At 50.4% G+C, this 26,464-nt stretch overlaps 1 protein-coding gene across 1 annotated transcript in view; it reads right to left on the bottom strand.

Annotated features, from left to right (window-relative positions):
- Window positions 1–267: 267 nt before the first annotated feature.
- The window catches only part of Ppargc1b (PPARG coactivator 1 beta), a 105,388-nt gene continuing 79,191 nt past the window's right edge, over window positions 268–26,464 (bottom strand). The window contains exons 3-12 of the mRNA XM_047555667.1: window positions 25,491–25,703; window positions 21,788–21,904; window positions 19,079–20,243; window positions 18,007–18,043; window positions 17,450–17,514; window positions 15,775–16,588; window positions 12,876–12,951; window positions 10,829–10,950; window positions 8,869–9,023; window positions 268–7,948 (exon numbers count right to left, since the gene is read on the bottom strand). Of these exons, the coding sequence (XP_047411623.1) occupies window positions 7,848–7,948; window positions 8,869–9,023; window positions 10,829–10,950; window positions 12,876–12,951; window positions 15,775–16,588; window positions 17,450–17,514; window positions 18,007–18,043; window positions 19,079–20,243; window positions 21,788–21,904; window positions 25,491–25,703 (2,865 nt within the window). The 3' untranslated portion in view covers window positions 268–7,847. The remainder of the gene's footprint in view (window positions 7,949–8,868; window positions 9,024–10,828; window positions 10,951–12,875; window positions 12,952–15,774; window positions 16,589–17,449; window positions 17,515–18,006; window positions 18,044–19,078; window positions 20,244–21,787; window positions 21,905–25,490; window positions 25,704–26,464) is intronic.

The following is a 26,464-nucleotide window of genomic DNA, read 5'->3' as shown; positions in this document are numbered from 1 at the left end:
CGCTGATGTTTTTATTTTTGGGGGGATCATGGGCATCTTATCTACAGACTGAATTAAAAATCAAGTTTAAGTACAAAAAAACAACTTTAGGGCAAATAAAAGTTAAATTCTTTAATGAGGAAATAACACACATGCACCAGACTGACTCTTGGAAGGTGCACCTTGCTCAAACATGGTGCATGGTTCAGATCTGCTCTCCATGAGATTCTCTGACTCAAACTTTGGTAATTGTGAACTGATGAGTGTTTTTGCTGAACTATAACGTCAAAATATCTCTCAGTACACATTTATTTTGGGTGCTTGGGTGGAAAAGTTGATAGACCACATGAGATGAGACTGTGTGGTTATTTTGAACCATGAAGAAGTCATAGAGAAAGGAAGAATAATTAAGAGTTTTGGCGAGGTGTGTTGGGAGAGTGTCCTCTGAAAAGGTGATACTGGAACTGGAATGTCTTCTCCATTTAGTGGCCAGAGTGTCCCCCAGTGACTTCGCAGGACCAATAAAGAAAGACACATCTGGGCAGGGCTGTGGGTGGTATTTCTTTTTAATCTCCATAGTGTATTTGTTAAGTTTATTTATAAGCAGATCACTTCACTATTTACAGTACATGAGCATAGAGATTCTACAGTTTTTGTGATGTAAACAATAACTCCACCGTGGGAGCTTGAGAAAAGAAGCCAGTTCCGAAGTATTTACAGACGTTAAAATAGAACTTTATACTCACAGAATAATAATACATAGAGCAATTTGGTTAAATTATCTATGAAACTATAGAATCTGACAATGTACAAATACAGGAAAACATTTTCTCATTTAGAAGGTAAGACAGATAATCACACCAGAATAAAATAGGGACGATGACAACCACAGTAATTAAAAGCAAAGAAGGTTTCTTCCTTGCCTCTTACGGATAAAGTCTTATATAAATAAGGACACAACCCAACAAAATGGAAAAAATATATAAAAAATCCTCTACCAATTAAAAAAATAGCAAAACTAAAACTCGATTCTCAATCATTAGCAGTGTCCTTTAAAAAATTAAATTTAGCTTTCTATTATAAATAACAAAGCAGATGTGTCCCTCTGTGTAGGTGAAATTCTTGCACCTTTCTCAAGAAATGCATCAATGTAATTTACACACACACACACACACACACACACACAGGCACAGACGTGTGTCCACATGCATACGTAAGTGCACAAGCACACGCACTCGCGTGCGTGCACGCACACATACACACACACACACACACTCCACAAACACAGCCTTACGCTCACACACCCCAGGCTGTAGTTACCTTTGTTGAGCTTCCTAATAAATAATGCCCCCTACAGTAGTACCCCTGGGGATGACAAAACCTCACAAGTTTAGCCACTCCCTGGTTTGACCCTGTCGCAGAGCCAGGGAAAGCCCTGGCTCCCTATTGCTCAGAATTCTCTAGGCTGCATGGTCACACCAAGAGAAAAGGATTTGAGTCCAAGATTTGGAAATGCTGGAAGGGACCATAGGGACCACCTTGCCCCATCGATTAAGGCTAGCTACAGACACTGTCTCTAGACACCTGGGGTTGGGAGAGGGAGCTTATGTTGGTTTCAACATTAGCAGCTGCCTCAGGAAGAAGCAGACTCTCCAAGCCAAAGTTAACAACATGGCACAAGGAGGTGAGGGGGTGGGCGTGAATTTCTGGAGCAGATTGCACTGACCTGGACTTCCGGATGGTCACCTTCCCCCAGAAACCATCTGGAAATCCAGTGGTCCATTGCCCTGTTCCACATACCACCGGACCACGCTCACCCTTGAGATTTCCAACCAGTTTCAATCAGAATCAGAACATCCCTCAAGAAACAAAGTTGGGAATAGTTTATGACTTTGTATTCCTAACACAAATACATTTGACAAGATTTTTAAATACAAAATACAAAAACAAATAAACAAAAAAACCTGTTTGGCTATTTGGTGGACCATATCAAAGGTCATGGCCAGCACGCCCCCCCCCACACCACCCCCAATCCTCACACCCAACCTCTTTGCTTGTCCTGAAGGTGTAATGTGGGCCACCTAGCAGAGGTTCACTTAACAAGGTCAGCAGCTGGGCTGCCAGTATTGCAGTTATAGTAAACCCCTCCCGGGCACCTGGATGTAGGGTTCACTCCTGTCTTCTCTACCCACAGGATACCTAGCACACTTCTCAGATTGCATGAGTAAGCGCCTGCTTCTAGAATCTTCTGACCCTGGTGTCACACTGGGCTCTGAACACACACAGACAGTTTGCTCATGCCATTGTTTCTCATTCCCAGAGTTGGAGCTGGACCACAACACGGCCAGCCCAAGGGATTTATTTGCCTTCTGTCTGAGTAGCTGATGGATACAGTCTTGGCCGCTAGATGGCGAACACGTGTTGATAAGGCAAAGTGCTGAGGTGGAAGCTGACCTGTTCCCTTCACAAGTACCCACTGAGCAGGGCTGGCAAAGTGGAAAAGGAGGCTCTTGGGGAAAGCTTTGATCAAAAATTACAGGGTGGAGGGGGTTCTAGCCATATGAACACCTCTTTGAGGAACTGTGGCACAGCCTAGGCACTGATAACCGACAAAATCATATTTTCCAAGTCCACAATCTAGGCAGCTGGATTTCTGTACTCCTGGATATCCAAGGCATTCTGATGAAAAAATTTATGAAAATCTGTCCCCCCCAACCTGAAGCCTCAGTCACTGCTGCTATACCATTAGAAACAAAAAAACAAAGCTGCCCTAAACATATGCAGTGTGATCCGTGCCTCCTGTTGCCCCATATGTTTTGCAATCATTTGAAAGAAATGTGTGAACAGTGCCTAATTAAGCTGTTGGGGGGAAAAATAGTGTATTGCTAGTATTGTCTGAGAGCAAGAGAGAAACAGCCAGTGGTCACAACAAACATTCAGATTAAAAGCTGTTCGGTGGGGACAATGACAAGGTTAATGTGAGATTGGACATCACCACCTAGCCACACTGGGGGCAACTAAAAGTTTCTCACTGTCCCACTAGAAACTATGGCTTAGATCTGTCCTGGGGAGCTGGCCTTCTCACATAAGGCAACTCGGCCAGGACCATGTGGGGCCCGCTGTGGGCTGGTGGACTGTGCAGACAGCCCTCACCCCGAACCGGATCTGGGCTCGGCCAGAGAATGGAATTGGTTTCACAAGGGAGGGGTGAACTCATGCTGCAGTATGGGAATGCGCAGATCACTGAACAGTCTTGTTTGCTGAATGAAGAAACATGGGCCTAAGGCCATACCTTGGGGTTCTTATTTTCAGATGGCTTATAGTTAAATGATTTCCTCCATGAACCCCTTTTAATCAATTGGGCTATTTCTAATCTTTCTACAAAGTAGGTACGAAGACCTAAACTCATCATTCCCTGTTTCTAGGGCCTCCAACAAGGAGGCCAGCAAAGGCTGCGCCTTCCACTGGTTCCCTGCTAGGGTTGCCATCTTGGAAGGTCCCTCTGCTTTCTCCTCCCTCACACCTGCCACTCTGTCCCAATGCCGAGGACAGGACCTCACACAGCCACAGGAGACCCATATTTGCCAGTGCAGAAACATGGAGCCAGGCTGAAGTGTTGGGGTTTTCTCAAAGTGCTTTTATTGGTTAATGCAAAGTCAGCTTCTGCCTACTTCCTGGGTGCCCTGCAGCTGGCACCCAGGGTTCCCCTGTACCCCACATCTATTCTGGGCCAAGGGCACCCCTGTGCAGGTTGACTTTTTCCAGCTCCCAGGCTCTCCCTCCATTTACCCTGTACCTCCGGACTCTGCAAACAGTCCTGGAGCCCATCTCTGTGTGCAAACACCTCAGGAACTTTGGGACTAGCTTTAACATATTGCACATAGATACTGGTTGGTGTCCTTCTGCCCCATTTGGAAAAGGTGAGAGGGTCCTTCTTTGGCCAATGAAACAGGTTCACTTTATTTTGCTATCATACAACCAATTTCTTTCCTTTGTCATATCTGACACTGGAATATGGAATTCCCGCAAACTGAGGGCAATTACTAAATCTCAAATGCTAAGAAAAATACTGAATTTTGACATGAGTAAGTCAGATTGACACATCTCTAGGTTGATTCTCCTTCATGTTGACCCATCTCTCAAAATGCAGGCTCAGCTGACAGTACAGCTGAACTCAAGGCCTGGATGGACTGTAGCCTGAGCTGTCCAAGCAGAAGGATGGGTTTCAATGCCTGTCCTGCCCCTCCACTCACCTCCCGCATGTCTAGGAAAAGTCACACTTGAAAACCCGACAAGCATGGCTTTAGACCATGAAAGATACCAGAACTTGGGTACTCAGTCCTTGAAACTCCGAGCATTCCCCCTTCCCGTGTCCCACTCTCGGAACCCTGCCGCTTTCCTGAGTGCTCCATACTCCAAGCTACAAAGTGTCCAGGCAGATGTAGATACTCAGAGCAGTTTTCTGGTTGGGGTGGGGCAGGGTGTCGGGGGGAGGGAGTGGGGGCCTGATCTGCACGCTATCCACTCATATCCTTTTCCTCTTTGATGCATTTCCTTCAGTAACCAGAGCCCCCTAGAGTGAGGATTCTGATTCAGCCTTGTACCGACTGAGGAAGGAGATGGAAGAATTCCACTTAGCGGTTGGATCGAACATTTCTGGAAAACACCAGCACGGCACAGAGATGGACAGTACAGCTTGCCCTGCTGGGGCAGCTGTCGACACAGTCTACAGGAAGTTGTTATGGCATCACATGTAAACATCATTGAGAGCAAACACTAGGACAGAGCTATGATGAGATGGTTGCCAATGGCAGCTGCTCCCTCTGGGTTACTCCTTAATTTGGTGGGAAAGAGACCAAGGTTGCCTCGTCCGGGAGAAACCTTGGAGTCTCCTTGGTAAATAATACACAGCACCGAATGGGTCTTCCAGATAGAGGTTGTCTTCAGGGTTGATCAATTTTAGAACTTGCTGCCTTTGTTCTATGGGATGGCAAGCAGAGACTACTGGACGCCCTTGGCAGGCATCCTCCCATCAGCAGCCCCCAGCTCTGACCTTAGGCACCTCAGGGCCTCACACCAGCCACACTCAGGTCCCTGCTCGGCTCAAGGACAATGTCTAAGTGACTTCAAGTGCCCTGGATTGAACTGATGTAAAGGGGCAGCTTCAGCTGACCCTGAAGCAGGGGAGAGGCTCATCTTTTGCTAAAAATTTGCATTTCTTTAAGCCCAGGAACCACTGGCCCAAAGTAGAAACTATGGCCTAGTGCAATGGAGGAAGAAGCAGACATGTGGCTTTGAGACCATCTGGACTACCTTTCCAGAACTCCGAGGCCCAGGGGAGAAAGGGACTGAGCAAAGTTACAAAGGAAATTCTTGGTGGTATTGGGACTCAGTCAGTTCTCCAGATCTGAGTCTAGCATCTTTCCATCCACAGGGTGAAGTCTCAGTTTCTTCCTTGATGCATGCCAATCAGGTTTTAGTGGAAGCAACAGAAGGATTTTAATTCTGCTCCATTCCATAACCATCGATTATGTGCCTTCCATGTGTTATGCAGTGAATGGCTATGAAGGAATTTAGAATGATCTGTAGAAAGTCCCTATTTTGGTCCATCCTTATGAGCTCTGCCTTCCCGAAATATGTTCCTGTCTGCTACTGCACTCCCTGCCTTCCCTGTGTGTCACAGTAGAATTGAGAGCCTGGTGCCAAGGAATGGCTTTAGGAGAGTTTTCTCTCATAGATCAGGATGTGACAGACAGGTATGGGCCAGCATGAACCCTAGTCAACATATGCTCTGTATGACTGATGAAAAATCTCCAAAGATTAGACCAGGATGTCAAATAGATTAAACTCTGATCAATTTGTAATAACTGCCCAAAGTGCTATGTTGTGGACTAATAGCACATCTATGGTTCAAAGAATCACTGTTATGATCGATTAATTATGTCTGCATTGACCAAGGACATGGGAATAATTTCACATGTGCTGGGTATTTCCCATCTTGAGCTAGACACTGCCATAGAAGTTAAGACTGTTAGACTGTGCCTAATTCTCCCCCTTAGTCTATCTTACAGAGAAGGAAACTGGGGCCTAAAGAGACCAAGTTACTTGACACGCAAGAGCTCAAATTCCATATGTCTGCAACAGCCCATCTCCTCCAGCCTTGTCCATGGGTAGGAAATAAGTTCACTACCCAGGACAAGATAGTAGGCTCAGTTACCTACTGAGGTATTTAAAAAAAAAATCAACTACCAATCTCAAAAGACTGGGCCTGGCATTAGCAAAAGATTGATTTGGCTAGTTTAGCTTACAAATCACTTTCAAACTTTTTAGAGTGGCAGGACCTTATCTTCCTCTTCCAGATACAAAAATGTCCCAATGAATCCTGACGCATGCAAGAGTTCAAGGAGGAGTCACTCTGTATGAAGCAGCAGTGCACTCATATACTGCGTGGCCACACTCTCCCTCATGATGGCCCCAAGGCACCCTTAGAATGTCAAGCTTGACATGGCTTTGACATCACTCAAGAACACAAAGTTTGAAGCAAGCTTGGAGATTGCTTGTTGATCCCCCATCTTTGCTGCCTTCTCCTGCTCCCCCACCCTATCCCACCAAACAATGTCACAGATGAGGGAAGGCAAAGGTGGGAGGATGGGCTGGCAGCTGGCCCCCAAAGGATGACTGCTCCCAGCCTATCTGTCTACACCACCACCAGGTACATCTCAAGGCCCTGATGGTGTGTCCACAGGCTGAGGCAAGCCACGGGCCTGCTCAGGATCAAAGCCAATGGCATGCCCAAGCACATGCTGGAGCTGGAGTTCACCCAGGGCTGGTGATGCTGAGTTGGCCCGAAAGGAGTCCTAGACCTCGGGTCTGCTGCCCCATTGAGCTGAACTCGCCTCTACCAGTGCCTGCACTTTGTGTCCTTACCAGCTACTGCAGCAGCCTGGGACCCAGAATCAGAAGGCTGGTGTGGGTCACTACTACTCTGCCTTCTCTCTGGCTCCAGGACCTCAGGCAAGTCACTTTGCCTCTCATGGCACACAGCCTGCTTCTCCCAGAGAGCAGGCACAAGGCGGTTCGCTCTGCCTTCCTCTCAAGGCGCTGAGGGTCTCAGCACTAACAGGCAGGCACACTCTTCAAGTGTGAGTTGGATACTACAGAGGATCTCATTGTAATTTGACCCGAATTGCTCAAAACAGGTCAAACCTTGGTAGAAAAGATCGAGAACCCTCTCTCCATAGCGCCGAGTCGTGGCTGCAGGCCGGTGCTCCTGGGGATCGGTCCTATTGGTCACCCAGCACCTCCAGGGCAATCTGGCCAGGGGAGCAGAGCAGCTCAGTGGCAAACACCTCATGACAGTGCATAGTTAAAAATCAAGGAAGCGATACAATAATCCCAGGCACAGTACATCTGAGCCATAAATACATTATTTTAAGGATATACTTTTTTTTTCTTCAATTAAAATGAGTTTATAATCCTGATTCTATTCACAAGTGACAATTTCATCATCACACACTACAGACAAGAGATGTTATGGTGAACACAGCTGCAGGTCTACGAGAGGAAGTCAGTCGGGCAAGAGGGGCAGAGGGTGACTGACCCGGCACTTCGAGGCGCACCCAGGACACCCGTCGGAAGCGGGGACACTAATGTGGCAGTGGAACGTCAACACCATGGAAACTCACAGACAGAAGCAGCTTTGTGCAATGTAAACATTGATCTGTTTTTTTTTTAAAAGGACAGCAGTTTCAAGTCTCTCACGCTCGCTCGCTCGCTCTCCTTCTGTATACTTATTCTTTGAAAACGTAAACATATTGGAAGGGCCTTGTCTGAGGTATTGCGGTATTCCTCGAAGGTTAAGGCTGTTATCAATGCAGGCTCTGCTGGGCCTCTTTCAGTAAGCTGTCGAAATCCATGGCTTCGTACTTGCTTTTCCCGGATGCGGGAAGGGCCTCTTCTGGATTGCAATCTGGGAGTCAGGGAGAAGGGAAGGCATGAGCACCATGGAAAGGTGGGATGACCAGCAAATCCATGCATGTCCATGCCTTATGGAGTGGATGTAGCCCTGGGCATCAGAGAGCAGGACAAGTCCTGGGCAGTGAGCATGGATGCCACTGTGCTATGGCGTCTCTGCTAGGCTGTCAACATCGCAGAGCCTCCATGGCCCCATTGTAGAGTACAGGGTCCCTGAACTAGAACATTCCAGAGCTCCTTTTCAGCTATAATACCCTAGAGTCCTCCTATCTAAAAGCCTCCTGCCCTTTAGTTACCTGTTGTTGAGTCACACAAGGGAAGGTCAATAAAGTTGGAATCTCTACCTTGTACAGATAGGAAAACTGAGTTCCACAAGGGGGTATGCAGCCAAGTGAATTGCAGCCTGGTCTGGCCCCACCCAGGTCTCCTGACACCACGTCCTGTACTATGAAGCCCACCTCGGGCTCTCCCGTACAAATAATTCATTCCTATAGTGCACTTCTTTGTCCTTCTTCACCAACCTGTCCTCATGTGGCGAGGGCATCATGATGATATTGTTATAGTCCACTAAAGGGCAAAGCCACAGCCTTGTCAGAGGTCACCATGGAATACCCTTTCCGAGGCCAGGGCAGTCATTGGCCCTGTGAGGTAAGACAGCCAGTGGAACCAAGGTTCTACCAGCTGGCTGTAGAGAGGCCAGAGGAGACTTGACAGTCCTTAGTGCCAGTCACAGGAAAGGACCCAATGGGCCAAAAACCAGAAGAAAAACATGGTAGCCTCTAGGCAAAGGGCTGCAGTAATACCAATCAGCACATGGGGTTCGGCACATGCAGAAGGGGCCTTAGGTCTGGGTGTCATTCAAGGAAGTCGTTGCCCCCAATGTTCTGAGTCTTACCAGATGTGGCTGGTACTTACCGTAATCAGTGTATCTGGACCAGCAGAAGTGCCGGAACCCCCCGGAGCTCAGCTGGAAGGAGGGCTCATTGCGCTTGCTCAGGGCAGCGCCGTTCCTCAGGGAGAGGGCCGCATGCTCAGAACACCGGTAGGTGATGAAGCCATACTTCTCGCCTCTGGGGGGAAAAGGCAAGGGGAGCGTGTTCCAGGCTGGCCTGGTGAACACTGTCACAGCAACCATCACAAGAGGAACAGAAAGCCACGATGCTCTGGCACTCATGTCACCTGGCCCCCCAGTCAGATGATGATGCTCACTGGGCTGACGTCTGCAACGCGATCATGGTAAGAGCAGGTCATTTGTTGAACACTTGCCAGGTTCCGTGGGTGGCACATGGGAGGCTCTTCAGATGACCCTGTAAGGCATGTCATCTGCACCTCACCATGAAGAAACAGCTCGCTGGAGTTCAGGGAACTACCCGAGAGTCAGCGACAGAGCAGGGATTCAGCGCAGGCCTCCCGATGTTAAGGTTGGCACTCCCAGCACTCCCTGCACCTCCCGCTCTTGCTGTCCCTGCCCTGATCGGTACCATTCTACTAAGCCATTCCCACCCACGCCAAAGAAGGGCCCCGATTTCTCCATATCCTCACTAGGACTTATTTTCTATTTTTTGATAAAAGCCATTCTAGGGCTGGGATTGTAGCTCAGTGGTAGAGCACCCACGTAGCACGTGTGAGGCACTGGGTTCGACCCTTAGCACCACATAAAAATAAATAAATGAAGGTAGTGTGTCCACCTACAACTGGAAAAAAAAAGTCATTCTAATGGGCATGAAACATGTGATTGACTGTTATCCAAGAAACTATTTTCTTGGGGTGCTTTCCCACGGACTTACATCCCCAGCCCTCTTTGTTTGGTTTAATTTTGAAGCAGGGTCTTGCTAAATTACTGAAGCTAACCTGGAACTTGAAATCTTCCTGCCTCATATTCCAGAGTTGCTGGGATTACAGGTATGTGCCACCATGTCAGTAAGAAACTATTTTCTTACTGAAGCTCTTTATTATTTTATTTGTTGGCACCAGGGATTCACTCCAGTGAGGCACATTCCAGCTCCTTTTATTTTTTATTTTATTTTTTGCAGTGCTGGGGTTTGAACCAACTGAGCTATTTCCCCCAGCCCTCTTTTATTTTTTATTCTGAGACAGGGTCTCACTAAGTTGCCGAGACTGGTCTCCACTTGCAATCCTCCTGCCTTGGCCTCCCAAATTGTTGGTGTGACAGTTATTTGTCACCACACCAGGCACTCATTATTATTTTGAATCACAATTTGAAAACACTAATAACTTAGTTTGCAGGCGTAATGGGAGATAGTTTAAGAATATTTCAGAACTATAGTTTCAACATCTCGAGTATACATTCATAGGCAGCCTGTCCTTTCTGTAGTTTCCCTGACAGATGAAACACTGCTTCCCAGCAGTGTTTTCTTCCAGAGGAAAAACCAGGGCTGCCTGCAGAAGGGAGGCCCAGTACTTCTGCTGCAGAGGAAGGGAGGGATGTGAGTGGCATGGGACAAGGCTGGGCAAGGCCCCAGTGCAAGTGTGTCTTCTAGGTGCCAAAGACCGTTTGCTGCACCGTACTATCTTCTAGGGAAAAGGCCCTGAAATGGACACATGGGCTCCAGCTCTGGCTCTTCCATGAAGGTGCTGCTCCAGAGCGCCCCCAGAAAGGAGAGCAACAGAAAGAATAAGCATGCCTGTCACAGTGTTAGAAGACAGTGGAAGACAGGGACTGCCTGGCATGTAGTAATCCTTAGCACGTGTTTGCTACCAATTCTGGCTGCATGACCACTGCTCCAGGCCCTTCTCCTGGGCCTGGCTCTCCAGGCTAAGGTGCTGGAGAGGTTGCATCTGTTACACACAGACCATCTCGGGTACCTTCTATGCCCCTGGCCCTGGATGGGGACCTGAGCTTGTCTTCACTCACCTCTTACTTCTTGTCAGCACCTGACACTCTACAATTTCGCCAAACACCTCAAAACGCCTCTTCAGCTCTCGGGAGCTCATGTCACTGGAGAGATTTCGAACATACACCACACGGCCTTCGCCCTGCTCACGAAGGGGGACAGAGAGGGACCTGGTCATTGCTCCCATAGTGTCCTCATCCCTGTCCATGTCTGGCTGAGCAGCAACACCGGGCTAGAGTCAGAGAGAGGACAATGGCAATTCCATACCAGAGGAAGGAACTGGTTACGTGAAGATACCCAGCAGAGGCTGGCTGGAAGCGGCTGAAGGGGGTTTATCACCCTCAATCCAGCTACATGTCGGGAGCTTCTCACTTTGTGTTTTGAGTGTGAGAGGGAGAGGCACTGGGTAGAACCACAAGGCACTAAGGATGATTGGGAGCCAGATGGTCTGCAGGTGTCAGAGAGTGCTGGCAGGAAGGGGGCACTGAGGCTATGAGAGACACCACTGTCTTTGATTTTCCCAGGTAAGGTGAAGCCGCAGTGCAGACACTGGGACAGAGAGTCACCTCTAGGAGAGGTTGGTGCTATGCCAGTGGGTGCCCAGAACAGCCTGGCAGAGGGAGGGGATGAGGGAAGTCCAGGATGCAACCTCCCTCTTCCCCTCAAGATCTGTGATTTGATCTGGTTGAAGTCACTGCATGGACACCTGTGCTCCTGTGGGCAAAAGAGCAGAGTGTGGTTTGGACACTGTATTTCTGTGGGAACAGGCCATACTCCAGCGCTTCTCCAGCCACCCCACCTGGGAACCACAGATGACAAGAAAGACACCAGGCCCAGGCTCCACAGCAGGACAGTGACAATGGTCACAGAAACCGTGTAAGTCTGTAAGTCCTACAACCATGACACATCTGCATTCAGCTCCCTGGAGAAAGCCCCTCCTCCCCACCTTCTGGAAGCTGCTTGCATTCTTAAAACACTTTCCCTGCCCCCACCCAAACATCATGCTCCTGAGTTTTTACTGGTTGCTCCTCTTCACACTCCTAGGCCCACCTCCTTGAGACACCTTCTCCCCAGCCACCCATGCAAATACACCTCTCAACAGTCCAAACGGGACTGCAAATTTCAGACATTTTAGACAGGACGTTAATTTCACAGTGCTTATTCCAATCCTTATTCCATCATCCTTTCCTCTCTGCCCAACCATGGAGCGGGAGGGGGGCCTTGTCTATCTTATATATTGTTATTGTCCAAAGCCTAGGCTGGCACTAGGCTTCTCAATCACAGAAGGCTTGTCAATAATAGGCTCAGAGAAGATGCTGTGCTCAGTCTGGTTTTAAGTACTGTTTGCAGACACTGTACACCTCTGGGGCATGCACCTTCACACATACCCTGCTCCCGGAAGCACGACATCTAGTGGGAAGCATCTGCCCTTTTGTGTTTCTGTCCTACTTTCCCTCCCTCCTTTCTAGGGGCACCACGCAGCTGGCTGGCTACAGTTCCCCACTGCAGGCCCCTGATGGATCCTTCTCTGTGGCAGCCCTGCAGGCAGCTGCAAGGCCCGAGCCTGGGAATGAACTCTGGGGGAGCATCAGGGAAGTGGGTGGAGAGGGGGAAACAGGTCTTGGTCTTTTAGCTCTGATTAAGTCAGGAGAAACTTTAGGAAGCACAAAGCCCAGTTTTCCTCATGTGCGAATGACTAAACTGAGGCTCAAGGATGCTGGGGACCTGCCCAAGGTCACACAGAGGGTGGTGCTTGTGACATGGTCAGCCTGTTCTGTTCCCCACTACACCACCTCCCCTTTTGGCTTTCTCAAGGTCCTTGAGGCTGAGCTCTAAATTGCCACCATGTACCTCATGTCCAGCCTATTGGCTGAACTCTGCCTTGTTGCCACTTTGATAGCCTTAGGTAACCCTAGTGATATTCAAATGAGAAAGATAAAACTGTGTTCTGCCAGGCCACAGTCCCTTAGTCCGAAGGCAGGGATTGAAGGCTGACTAGCTCAATGCTCCGACACCCCTGCTGGCCTGCCTCATTTGCTCAGGGCTCCGGGGCCCCAGATCACTTACAATGGCCTTTTCCCCGCCGCTTCCTGCGTGCCGGATGCTTGGAGTTCCGTCTGAACAGGGCCCTCTGCTCTCACATCTGTCAGTGAAAAGCAAAGCAGAGGCACTCACTCTCAGGAAGGAGGTGGGCGGGTGGGCACAGAGCCGCAGGGGTGGGGCAGAGCTTCTGGGGCCAGGCTAGGGCTTCTCTGGGGTGAAAGAACTCAGGTCTCTCTCCTGCAGATGTCCAGCTTCCCTGGGTGAGACAGTCCAGGGCTGTGTAGATCTGGGATAGAAGCCCTGTGCTGGCCTCCAGACCCAGACACCTGGAACCACGGGGTGCTAATTATGACCCCACCCTCAGTGCCATGCCTTTCTCTACCATTAGGGGTGAAAAGGGCTAAAAAATCCTATGAAAGCACGTTTTCCAGATGAAACACCTGAGCCTCAGGTTCAAGATGGGATTTGTCTAACACTAGAAACAGGAGAGGTTAGAGTGAGAAGCAGATCTTCTGGCTCCAGACCACTGCTCTAACTGGTTGGTGTCCCAGTCAGGAACAGCTCTCCACGGGCCCTTCCCAGCTCCCTATGGCTGGTCCTGCTCTGGGGCTTATCATCCACATATTGCAGCCCTCCCCATTCTTCCCTCCTCCAGTGTGAGTCCTTGAGAATATAGCTCAAGGTAAGAACATGGTACAAATAGCCAGTGTTGGGTCCTGGCTCCATCAGCTCCTGTTGGATGACTGTGGACCAGTCACTTAGGCTCTCTCACTTCTACTTCTTCATCTATAAAATAGGGATAATCAATTGCATCCACCCCCTCCTTGGCCATTTGTGAGGATTAAATCAGAAAATGCACATAAATACTTGGCCCAGGAACTACAATAGACCTCTATGAGCATTGGCCACCTCATCTATAAAGTAAGGATAAGAAGCAGCTGGGCCCTCCACATATGTCTGTGAGCTCAAATGGGGTAACAGATAGGTAGGTGACTTGCAAATTTTAAAGCACTATAGAATAACTGGTCATCGCTCATTTGCAATAGAACTGGTCAACATTCCCTACCTAAAGGGCTGAAAATGTCTAGAAGGTGTTGTGGAGTTCAGTTTGTGCTGTTAAACTAGCCGCAACATGCTGCCTATTGCCTGAGGCTTGTAATGATGAAGAAAGCGGGTCAGGAGAAGGCCAAGTACTAGTTTGCCACACTTGTCAGGTATCCAGCCCTGCCCAGCAGCAGAGCAGGGACTGAGATAACCAATTCACTCTTCTAGTGAGTAGACAAAGTCAGCTTCCACTTGACTCAAAAGCAAGATGAGAAAAAGAACCGGTGGGAGTTTCTAGAGAGGATCTCAGCTCTAAACCTGAGCCAAGTGGGACAGAAAGAGGTCAGGGAGCTCCGGCTCTGGTGCAGGGGGTGGGGGCTTCAAGGTCAAGAGAACTTGAAAGTTGTAAGCAAACCTTCACAAAGGATACACAGTCTTATGTGGAAATCAAGCTTATCTCACAGCAAAGCAAGGCTAGAACTGAATCTTGACAATGGAGGTTTTAAAGGCCGAAGCTGCCCCTGAAGAGCAGAACATAGCCATAAAGACAGGTCCAGAAGACAGCCTCAGAGAAGTCTTCCAGCTTAGTATGGAAAGGGGCTGATTAGAGAAATTGCCGGGGAACTCATTTTGAGTAACAGATAATTTAGGGTTTCTAAACATTGGTTTTGTGGGGAGTCCACGAATCCCTAAAATTGATGTTTATGCACAATTTAATGGGGATAAGGGCATTTGCTTTCACAGGATGTTCAAACAGTTAAGAGTTATGGGTATAAATGTGCAAATATAAAGCTGACTTTTTCTAAGAAAAGCTATGTCTATCTGACCTGAATTCTGGTTTCAGAGGATGGCACTTTGGCAACATCATCATCACTGGGGAATTGGTTAAAAATGCAAATTCTCCTCCCCCACAGACTCAGATACTCTGGGTGGAGCTTCCAAAGCAGTGCCTTAAACCCCCAGTTGATTCTGCAGCTCTGGACCCAGGAACGCCACCTAGTGGCCACTCAGGCACAGGGCGAGAAGGGCACCCACCCACCTCCACCCCTGCACAAGATGAATCAGGCCCTGCAGTGATCAAAGAGCAGCCAGTTCCCCCAAATCTGCCAAGCCTCCACGCTTTCCGCCTAGCTCCCCAGCTGACTTTTGGACTGGCTCCCTCTCTCATCTGGTTCAGTGCGCAAAGATGGTATGAGCAAACAAGCTCATGACGCATGGTCCCTTCACTGGCAGCTCAGGCTGAAGTCAGGAGCAATGCACAGTTTAGCAGGACCAAGAAATGGAAATAAAGCTCATCACTGCTTTAATTCAGGTATTTTTCAGAACACTAAGTATTTTTTTCCTTGTGATACTGAGGATTGAGTCCAAGAGCACTCCACCACTAAGCTACATCCCTAGTCCTTTTTATTTTTTGAGACAGGCTCTTGTTAAGTTACCCAGGCTGGCTTTGAACTTCCAATCTTCTTGCCTCAGCCTCCTGAGCCACTGGGATTGTGTGTGTGCCATCACACCCAGCAATAGCTACACTAACCCTTCCTTCACATGTTAATGTTGCATAGGTTTTAAAACTAGGTGAGTCTGTGAACATTTGCATAAAACCTATCCATTTGACAAATACAGAAGCAGAAAAACAGAATAGGAGCAAGTTCATTGAGACAAGGCTTCAAATGGCCAGGAGATTTGTAATACACCTGAGTGCCATATGCCACAACTCCCCCAAGGAGAGGCTACCTTCAGGGCCTCTCTGACCAGGACACAGCCACACCAAAGATGCAGCCCTAGTTTCAAAAGAAGTTTCCAGATCTCCTTCCTCCTCTGGCACCCTGGGGAAGGGAGCCCTCAGCTGCCCACTGCCTCTCCTGAGGTCACCCAACCATACCTGAAGTTCCTTCGGGTGGCTGGTGACCAGGAGCGGCAGGACGAAGAGCCGGAGCTGGAGCGGCTGCGGGAACAGAGCTGCCGACTGGCCTTGCTGGGTGGGCTCTGGTAGGGGCAGTGGTCAGAGCGAGGGGGGCTGACCCCTGAGTCCTCTTCTTCATCATCCTCTTCCTCCTCCTCCCTCTCCTCATCTTCCTCCTCCAGGAGGAAGCTGCTCTCACCACTGCTGCTGCTGCTGTCCTCAAAGACAGTGTCGTATTCAGGACTCTTGCATGAAGCCAAGTCTTCATCCTCCAGAGCAGTCTCCAGTAGCCCAAAGTGCTTGGTGAGGCTGGCGCGGATCTCGTGGTCTCTCAGCTGCGTGCTGTCCTTGGGTGGGGTGCTGGCATCACAGCTTCTGTCTTCCTCCCCCGCAGAGGCCTGCATTTCAGCCTTTGAGGAGGCACCTTGCTGGGGCCAGTCCTCAAGGTGGACCCCAGATGGCTCCCAGGACCGCAGCACCTTCCTCTGCAGGGCACCCTCCGGCCTGAGAACCTGGCAGTAATCATGGTCTCCAAAGGAACAGGAGAAGGGGCGCTTCTGGCCAGCCTGGGAGGCCGGCTGGGCTGTGGCATGCCGCAGGTGGGAAAGAAGCTCGCTGCGCTCTGGGTGCTTCTTGGGCAGCTTGTGGGCAGGCCCTGTGGTGGCCATGAGCTGGAGAGCCTCAGGGGCGGGAGTGCTGGGGGTTATGTCTTGGCCCAGGCTGTGCTTGATGTCGGGCTTGAAGGGGTCCTCCTCTGTGGGCTTGTAAGGGGGTGTGGTGGGTGGGGTGAGTCCTGCCCAGGCAAAAGGAGAAACACGTGAGGTGAAGGCAGCTTCCTTCTCCAAGGAACAAATTTGGGATGGCAAAGAAGTGGCTACATGCCACCACCCCGCCTCCCAACAACAGACAGATGGCAGGCTGCATTGCTGCTTCAATTCTTTGGAGTTGGCATGTGACAAAATGAGAGTGCCATCCCTTCCGTGGGTTGGAAATGGCAGCTAAAGCCCTCAAGTCATCAGAGAGAGCTTTTCCTGTCTCAACTCCCTTCAGCCCAAGGGGCCTGCTTCAGGTGCCTCCCAGCGTGGAGCAGGGCAGCCTTCACCAGCAAAACTGCGCCCCCTGGATCTGACTACCATGGTGCTCCTGATGCTCCTGCACCTGACCCTGGCCTCTAGTCTCCCCAGTGTACCACAGGAACTTGCTAAAATGCCCAGCTCTTCCTCTCCGGAGCTCCTGAAGTTTTACAGGGCAAAGACCAGACACCTCTGCCTTTAGCCCTTAGCGACTGCTCTTTCCTGACCTCCCCTAATTCTACCACTGAGAAAGACCAGGTGACCGGAATCTCCAATGCGCCCTGGACATCCCATGCTCCACACCTCCACACCTCTGCCCGGCACACCCTTCCCCTTTGTCTTTCCAATGTCCCTTCATCCTTAGAGCCAACTCATGCCCCTCAGCCTGCACTCTGCCCAGCCCTGAACCTTGGGTGCTGTCACAGCTTTTATGAAATAAAGATATTTCAAACAGTGCTCAACAGGGTGTGAGTCTGTCCCTCACAGGCTCCTCCAGGGAAGGAGGAGGATGTGGGGGGCGTGTGGCCAGGAGCCCTGCCAGCGCCCCAGAGACGCTCCACCAGAGGTGCCCCGCTGCTCACCTGCCGTGCCACAAAGCTCCACTGTCAAGGTCTGCTCAAAACTCTTCTTGCCAAAAGGAGGGTCGCTGGTGGGGGCAGGGAGGACAGAAAGGAAAGAGCCAGTCAGTAGCAGGCTTCCACTACCCTGAGCATTTGAGAGGGGTGAGGAGATACTAAGATGGATCCTGGTTCTGCTGCCACAGAAAGGCAGGCCCTGGGAGAATTTGCTGGGGACCCTACCCTGGCTGTTGGAGGAAATTCAAGTTGCACCGCTTTTAGGAAACATAGGCAAGGTTTGCTGGAGGGTAAGGAGAGGACAATCATGGTCGGCCTCCTTATTTTACAGATGGGGCAACTGAGGCCCAGAGGGGGAATGGAACTTGCCCCAAATCACACAGCATTATCAGCTTTTCCCCGTGGAGGGAAAGAATTCTTTTCAGTGTCCTGGGGAGGGCAGCTTATGAAATGGCCTGATGAACCCCTCCCCAACACACAAATCCAGCAAGACAAAAAAAAAAAAAAAAAAAAAAAAAAAAAAAAATCACAGAATAATATACCAATAATTTCTAAAAATCTACCTTTGTGACAAGGCCAGCATGAGGCACCTGGGAGAGTCTGAAAACAAGACAAAAAAAGAAAAATGAGCTTCCCTAATACGGCATCACAAGCAGATGTTTCCCTTCAGAGAACTCAAACTTCCAGGGGTGCCAAGCACAAAAGCCCTTTGGGCAGGTGACCCAAACACCGTGGCCATGTTTAAGGAAGGACAGGAACAGCTCAAATCCACCTCCATCCTGGGGTCTCGGCAGGCTGATCTCCTCAACTGTGCAGAGCAGATGGGCACAAGGACAACCCCTTCTGGCCACTGAGTGGCACAGTGGCCAAGAGCTCAGACTGCCATGCCCCCATGTGGATTTTGGACAGTCCTGCACAGGATAGATCACTAAAGGGCTTGAGGCCTCAGTTTCTGTGTGTATTTTTTTTTTAAGATGTTGATGGACCTTTACTTTATTCATTTATTTCTATGTGGTGCTAGGAATCGAACCCAGTGCCTCACAATGCTAGGCAAGTGCTCTATCACTGAGCCGCAGCCCCAGCCCCGTCTCTGTGCTTTAAAATGGAAATGATCACCGTGTCTACCACACAGGTTGCTTGGAGAAATCAAAGGGGATACTCTGTTATGTTTCAGACCAGTGCCTGGCACGGGAAGTACACAACAGATAACTATCACTGTCACCACTGTCACTAGCATTTAAAGTTCAACTCCATTGTGGAGCTGAACTTACAGGCTCACACCTCTGCCTCACCGGCCCCAGTCAGTCTTCTTCAGGGCACCTACCATGATTTGGAATTATCCTCCTTTTGGTTTACTTTTGGATTACCTGGCCCGCTCACTGAAACATTAGCCCCCTGAAGGCCGGCATCTTGCACCCTGTTCTTTAAGCAGTACCTTAACCACGCATGATGAAAAACTCAGAAGTGTACTGGTATCTTCCTGAAAATCGGCTTGAACAACCCACTGTACAGACAAGAGAGTGGGAAGAAAGCCAGAGAGGGAAAGGGACCTGCCACATGGGGTTGGGGACTTGAACGTGGGGCTCCATGGCTATACCCATCCCTGCCCTCTCTTTGCAGACCACTGATGCTTACCACCTCTGGAAGGGAGGCGTGGGCAGCTGGGGTCCTCATCCGTGTCCCCACACCCACTCTCACAGGGGCTCTCCAGGGTAGAGATCTGGGATCCCCGTAGGAGCTGCTGGTCTTGGCCACTATCCTCGTCCGTGGGGCTGCCCAGCTCCCCCGCCATGTCGTAGGCCTTGGGAGCCAGGCACAGCGAGGGCAGAGTATCTTGCGGCTCTGAGGAGACCAGCAACTCATCAGTGAACGTCAGCCAGGAACCCAGCTCGGGGTTCAGTCTCCGCGAACGGCGCACCGGGCACACGGAACTCTCCAGCTTCTTCCCCAGCCTGGTCCACGGCAGGCCTCGGCCTGGCCTCTTTCTGCCCCACTCCTCCTCCTCCTCCTCCTCTTCCTCCTCTTCCTCCTCTTCCTCCTCCTCTTCTTTTTCTTCTTCCTCCTCCTCCTCCTCCTCCTCGTCATCTTCCTCCTCCTGCTGCAGACCGGTAGACTGGCTAACCTCCCCCTTCACCTCCAGGCGCAGTGGGCGCAGGCTTGGCCTGGGCCCAGTGTTCTTGGGGGAAGCTGCAACCCTCACCTCCTCCACTGGGGAAGGGTGAGCAGGCGAGGCCTGGCTGTCCTTGGGGGGCCTGGGCCTCGGCCGGGGTGTGAGGGAGGCATAGACAGGTGTGGCCAGGCGGTAGGGTTTGCTGACATCACAGAGGACATCTTGAGCCAAAAGTTCCCTCAGGATGGAGAACTCAGCCCAGGAGGCTTTGGAGGGGTGCCGGGGCCTGATCCTGGAGGGGCTGCTGCAGGGCTGGGGGGGTGGCTCTGGGGCCTGTGGGGGCAGCTTCCTCTCGGGGAGGCAGTAGGTGTGCATGTATCGAATGAGCTGCACCATGGCCTGCATGTCCTCCTGGGGAACCTGGGCACTGGGGCTCGCCCTGCCTGGTGCCAGGGAGTTCCGGGGAGAAGCTGGAGCTGGCTGGGGACTCAGGCAGTCCTCCCCCGGCTCCTCCTCCTTCTTGGCAAGGAGCTGGGGACTTGGGGGCAATGGAGGCTGCAGTCCCGTCTCGGGGGAGCAGGCTTTTGCCTGGGGGCAGGATGCCACGGAGGTGAGGTGCTTATGCAGTTCTGCACAACTCCGGTTCGGAGACCGCAGCATGGGGGCCTTCTTGTCCTGGATGCCATCCGTCTAGAAAAAGAAAGAGGACAGAGTGAGCAGAGAGGGACACACTGCTCCCTCTGCCCCACCCATCCTTGTGGCCAGCGGCGACCCAACGTGTCCCACTGCATCAAGAGAATAGCTAGGTTTCCTTCACTCCATCCCCAGCTTCCAGCTTCCAGCACAGACATACTCAGTTGGTGAAGAATGAAAGAATACCAGCCTCCTACCATGTCTCCCAGCCATGGAATTTGGCCCCTGCTGACCCTGTCAGATGTAGCCAACGCCTGCTGTGACCATCCCACATCCCCACCCCACACCCATCAACAACAGGGTCAGGAAGTGGGTTGCTGGCTGCCTGGGGCTGGCTGTGGGAAGGATTCACAATAAATAGGGACATCGGGGATCTTTCTGGGATGATGGGTATGTTCCAAAACTGGATGGTGGTCATGATTGCCCAAGCCTAAGAAATTACTAAAAGTCATAGAATCATACTTTTTAAGTAGGTGGCACACACCTATGATCCCAACACTCTGAGGGGCTGAGGTGGGATCATCACTTGAGCCCAGCCTGGGCAAAAGTGTGATTCATGCTCAAAACCAAAACAAACACAAAAAAACAAGGGGCTTTTTTGATATACAAATGGTACTTGAATAACATTGTTATAAAAAGAAAATCACTCAGTAGCTTCCCAGGGCCCAGAGGATATGGGGAGTCTCCATGGGCAGGCAACCGAGGTCCCCTGTAATCTGGCACCAGCCGACATCTCTCGAGCCCTCTGCCCACCTCACCGTCCACTTCTCTCCCAGGTGGTTTTGCTGGGGCTTTCTGAAAACGCCTGTCAGCTGGCTCCCTTTCTCCTGGGCCTCCTAGCCTTGCAGAGGGCAGCACTGGTTCATGGAGGGGCTTGGTTCTGCCCCTTGATAAAATGAAGCACAAGAGGGTGGGCCTTTGGGAGATAGCACAGGGACTGGGGCCTGCACCCTGAGGACCCCAGAAGGGAGAGGCTCCCGCACTGAGCCCCTGTCAGGCAGACACCTGATTCTGCTTCCAGGGTGCAGAACTGTGTGCAGCTGTCCCCTGGAGGAGTGTGCAGGGACAGGAGGGGGAAGAGTGAATGCAGCTTTGAGGAGCAGGAACCCCTCTTCCTTAGGCTGGGAAAATAGGGACCAAGAAGGAAAGGGGACAGGTTTCGGCCCTTGGGGTTCGAAGCATCAAACTCTCCCATGGCTTCCCAGGAAAGAAATCCCAGCTCTTTATTGACTGTGGCCTTCACATCTGATGATGATCCTGTTGTGGTCTCTCACCCCATTAGAACTTAAGCCCCAGGGTGGGCCCCATCTTCCTCAGTCAGCTCTAACCTGTGTTAATGTCTACCAGTGCCTGAAGCATGGAGGTGTGGAGAAGTCCAGCACTCCTTCCAGAGCCAGGACGCATGCTCCGAAAGGGCTATGTGAGGAGCAGCAAGAGAAGCTGCCACGGCCTGAACCTGCTGTCCCCAGTCAGAGATGACGATGATGCCCCAAGAGGTCGCCTGGGAGCTCAAGCAGACTTCCAGGCAGGTGTAGAAATACCTTGACACAAGGCCGCTGACTTCTGGACCTGAGGCTGGCCTGGCGCCAGGTGGTCCCCTCCTTCTGGGTGTCAGAGCTTGAGGTCGGGGAAGACGTAGCCAGGAGGAGCTTCTGCAACTAGGGGAGAAGCAGAGGGAGTGGTGCTGGGGCCCAGCCACAGCCAGAGGTTCAGAGGAACAGACAGTCAACCCTGAGGCTGACCACGACCTGACCCAGCATCAATGGATCATGAGGAGAGCATATAACAGTCTAGAATGATATTCCCAATATGGTAAGTACAGGAAGTTGATGTGTCTGGTGATCCTAAACACACACAAATATCCCACTAAAATGTAAGTCCTTTCAAAGTCAACAACCCAAGAACTTAGCTATAACTTTGAGAAACCCAAACAGGTTGTGGGTAATGTCTACCCATCCTGCTGTTAAAACAGTTCCAAACAATCTGTATATGCTTGCAACACACACACACACACACACACACACACACACACAATCCAGGAGGTTAGGAACCAAAAAATTTTCCGATGTGAGATTCCAGCTGATTTCCCCTCTGTTTATTCATATTACCTTTAAAAAATTAATTTCTTCAATTACACAAGTAATACCTGTAAATATCACACACACACATACACACACACACACACACACACACCCCACAAACACTAAAAGGTAGAAAATTAAAAGAAAGACTTCCTCCTAGCAGGATACAGTGACGCATCCCTGAAATCCCAGTGACTCAGGAGGCTAAGGCAGGAGGATCACAATTTGGAAGCCAGACTCAGCAATTTACTGAGATCCTGTCTCAAAATAAAAAATAAGAAGGGCCAGGTGAGGTGGCGCACTCTTGTAATCCCAGCGGCTCGGGGGTCTGAGGCAGGAGGATCGAGAGTTCAAAGGCAACCTCAGCAATGGTAAGGAGCTGGAGCTGGGGAGATAGCTCAGTCGGTAGAGTGCTTGCCTTGTAAGCACAAGGCCCTGGGTTTGATCCCTAGCACCCCAAAAAAAAAAAAAAAAATGGTAAGGAGCTAAGCAACTCAGTGAGACCCTGTCTCTAATAAAATACAAAATGGGGCTGGGGATGTGGCTCAGTGGCTAAGTGTCCCTGAGTTCAATCACCAGTACCAAAAAAATAAACCACACACACAAAAAAAGGACTGGGGTAGTGGCTCCGTGGTAGAGCACCCCTGGGCTCTGCATACACGTGCATACACATAAAAAAATCTTCCTCCTGCCCCAGATCCTTTTCTCCTTCTCAGAGGCAAGTGCCACTACTTCTTTGTGACCCTATCATGAAGGTGGTGGCATTGATCATACAAGTATACACATGGATATGTCACCTCCAACCCACTCAGATATTTTACACAGGTGGAAGAATGCTACATTTAGCTTGTTAGACTTTGTTCCAGGTATTTTTTCTATAAAAACTGTAGAACTCCCCTGCTTCTGAGCCCCGTGGGCAGGTGCACAATGCATCCACACTGAGAGAACACAGGCTAAACACATCTGCAGGTTCTGCCCAGGATCCATCAAAGCCAAGAACAAGGTGAGAAATGCAATGGAATTTTACATCCTGGGGGACACGCCCCACTCCCTCAAGCACCCAGCAAACAACAAAGGCCAGGCCTCCTGAGGAGGTGAAGGATCCCATGACCTCACCTACACCCCAAACCACACACATGCTTGTGACTCTCTGACTTTGGGTTGGAAAAGACCCATGGTATAACAAGGGACAGGGGGGCGAAATGACTGGACCTGAGCCTTCTTTTTGACTCTCAGATTACAACAGAAGCTGCTGACCTCAGAAAAATGTAGAGGTTCATGGATCCTTTGAAGTCCATGGGTGGATATTCTGGGATCCAGGACAAGACCTGGGATCTGGATGACTTTGCAGGGCCTTTCTAGAACTGTTGGTACTCTGGGAGCCTAGGCAATGAGTCTGCTTCCTGTGAGCCTAGTAGGAAGTGTCTGAAGCAGGTGCTCAGGTTGTGTGGAGTGAAGGCAGACTTGGCCAGGAAACCACCTCCGACCACCAGGGGTCGCTCTTTGCCATTTCTTAGAGAGGTACTGAGTATTCTTGTTACTTCCAAGGGTTGTGCCAGGACTATGAATTAGCTAATGACTATTGAGCAAGCACATAAGCCAAATACTGTTCTAAGTGCTTCCCATGTAGTGCCTGCTGTATAGCCTCCTAATAGCCTTTGAGATGGAACTATTATCCAACCTGCATGGGTCAGGAAGCTGACTGGAAGAGGTCTAGGGAGGCTGTGTGCCAAAGGGAACCACGAGCACTAATTGGTAGGGATTCACACTCAGGCAGTCTAACTTCATTCTTGAAGGAAGCAGGGTCCTATCAGCAGAAGCCACGGTGTGAGACTAGACATATTCTGTGCCAGCACATAGTAGGTGCTTACTAAATGTTTCCCCACAGCTTTGGGGACCTTGAAGGCAGTGGAAGAGAAGACAAAGTGCCTTCAACCACAAGTCAGAAGACCAGGATTCTAGTCTTCAATGGTGCACCAACTTTCTGCTTGACTTTGAGTGAGACCCTCCTCAGTTTCCCCAGAGTTGGGCTTGGTGGTCATCAAGGACCTTTCCAGCTCCTACTCCCTATGACCTAGGAACCCTCTCAGCTCTGGCAGGCTCTGATTTTCCAACTGTGCCTCACTGGCCCCTAGAAGTCACAGTTCCAACGTGAGGGAGGAGCCAAAGACAGGCCGTGTGACTCAACCTGAATGGAGGGCAGACCCTGCAGTAACCCACAAGGTCCAGACGCTTTGAAAATCTGATCAAAGCTGACATCTTCTCCCTAGAAAGCTGCTCTTCCAAGCACTCCTCAGACACTCCTCAGACACTCTCACAGAAGGCATTTAACGTGTGCCGGTAGAAATGTAAGCAGGCGTGATCTCTTTGAAGGGTAATGTGAAGATCTGTCTAACCTGAAAAATCACATATCCATAGACCTAGGGGTTCTGTTTCTGGGAATTTATCCATTTACATGGGGCAAAGGCCTGTACATGACTGCAGCACTGTTGGGGACAATGGTGGAGGTGAAGCAAAATAAATATCCATCAGCAGGGACGTGGTTAAACAAATAAGACACATCTTCCACCAGGACTCTACACAGCCACAAGAGGAACAGCACAGCTCCATACATTCATTTAGAAGAGTTTCCAAGGCACATGTTAAGTGAGAAAGTAAGGTGCAGAACGGGGGATAGGGCAGGCTTCCTTTTGTAGTAAAAAAAAAAAAAAAAAAAAAAAAAAAGAAATAGGTGAAGAAGTAAGTCACATAACAGATCAGTAACCATGGTTACCTCTAGGGAAGGACAAAGCGATTGTGAGAGGGCTGAGGAGCTTTTGCTTTTAACTGTCCACATTTCCTGCCTGGATGTTTACCGTGTGTACATAATCTTTAGGAAAATGTTTGCATGTAATTTCAAGGATTTAACACAGGACTAAGGTCAGTCTTTGAAATCCCAAGGAGCCTACGGAATGTAGATGAAGCCTTGTCCCACTGTGCAGGAGGGAAAGGTGAGGCCCGGAGAGGCTTCCCACCTCCAGACCAGGCTCTCCTCTGGAAACCACGTTGCCGTGATGCACAGGGACCCAGGTGGGGCTGGCCTTGATGACGCTGCACCCCCACCCCTGCAGACAGATCTTAATGCCAGCCTCCACCACTGCCTCAGCTGGAAATAGGTCCTCACCAGTGAGAGCTCATCCACCTCCGAGGCTGGGGCCGGAGGCCTCTCCCTGGCAGGGCTGGGGGGCGCAGACAAGGGGGCAGGCGAAGCTGAGGTGCAGCATGGTGCATCTCCTCCATCCAGGGCTGGGAAGGCGGCCAGCCCCACGTCATCTTCAGGGATGTCATCCAGGGTCTTGGTGAGCGCGGCCAGGAGGGCCTCATTCTCACTGTCGATCTGAAGGGAGGTAGCAGAGAGGGTCAGTCACCACCTGGGACATAGCTGCTCGCCCTGCTGGACCAACACCCTCCTCCTGCCAAGCCCTCTCCTCCCTGTGCCCCATCAGATCTGCTCAGGATTCCTGGGACAGCAGATGCCCAATAAAGGTGTTGCCAGCTCCAAGAATCACAGAATTTTGTGAGCAGGCAGTAGGTGGTAACAGAAAGGGAGTGCTCTGGAGCATGAGACGTGGGGCAGAAGTCTGTCCACCTGAGATATCGGAGGCTGCTCTAAACAAGGGGAGTCGGAGCCCATTGCAGGCCCTAGCCCGCAGGACTCTGGGGCACAGGCAGGGTGAAGTTCAGGGTTCAATAGTTATAATAATAACCAGATCAATAATACAGCAGCTACCATTTCTTAACCTGTGGGATCCCAGGGCTTGCTGTCCTCGCTCACACTGGATGAGGTGGTGGGTGTGGTGGTCAGGAGCTCTGGGTGAATCCCAGGGTCCACACTTAACAACAGTGAGTCCCCAGCCAAGTCAGTTTCCTCATCTGTCCATGGGGAAATGGTACCTACTCCATGAGGTTCTTATTGGGGACTAGAAGAGTTAATATAGGTAAGATACTTAGAAATCAGTTCTTGGCAAAAACAAGCACTTGCTATCACTACGGCTGCCATGATGACAACAGCACCATGCTCCCATGTCTATGGCCATGATGGTGGTGGTGGTGGTGGCAATTTCCCCGCCTCCCCTCTCCTCCTTGGGCTCCCCTACC

The sequence above is a fragment of the Sciurus carolinensis genome, chromosome 6 (genome assembly GCF_902686445.1).
Source record: "Sciurus carolinensis chromosome 6, mSciCar1.2, whole genome shotgun sequence".
Taxonomy (NCBI): domain Eukaryota; kingdom Metazoa; phylum Chordata; class Mammalia; order Rodentia; family Sciuridae; genus Sciurus; species Sciurus carolinensis.
Note: the sequence above shows the minus strand (reverse complement) of the source record. Positions and strands in the feature narration are given on the sequence as shown.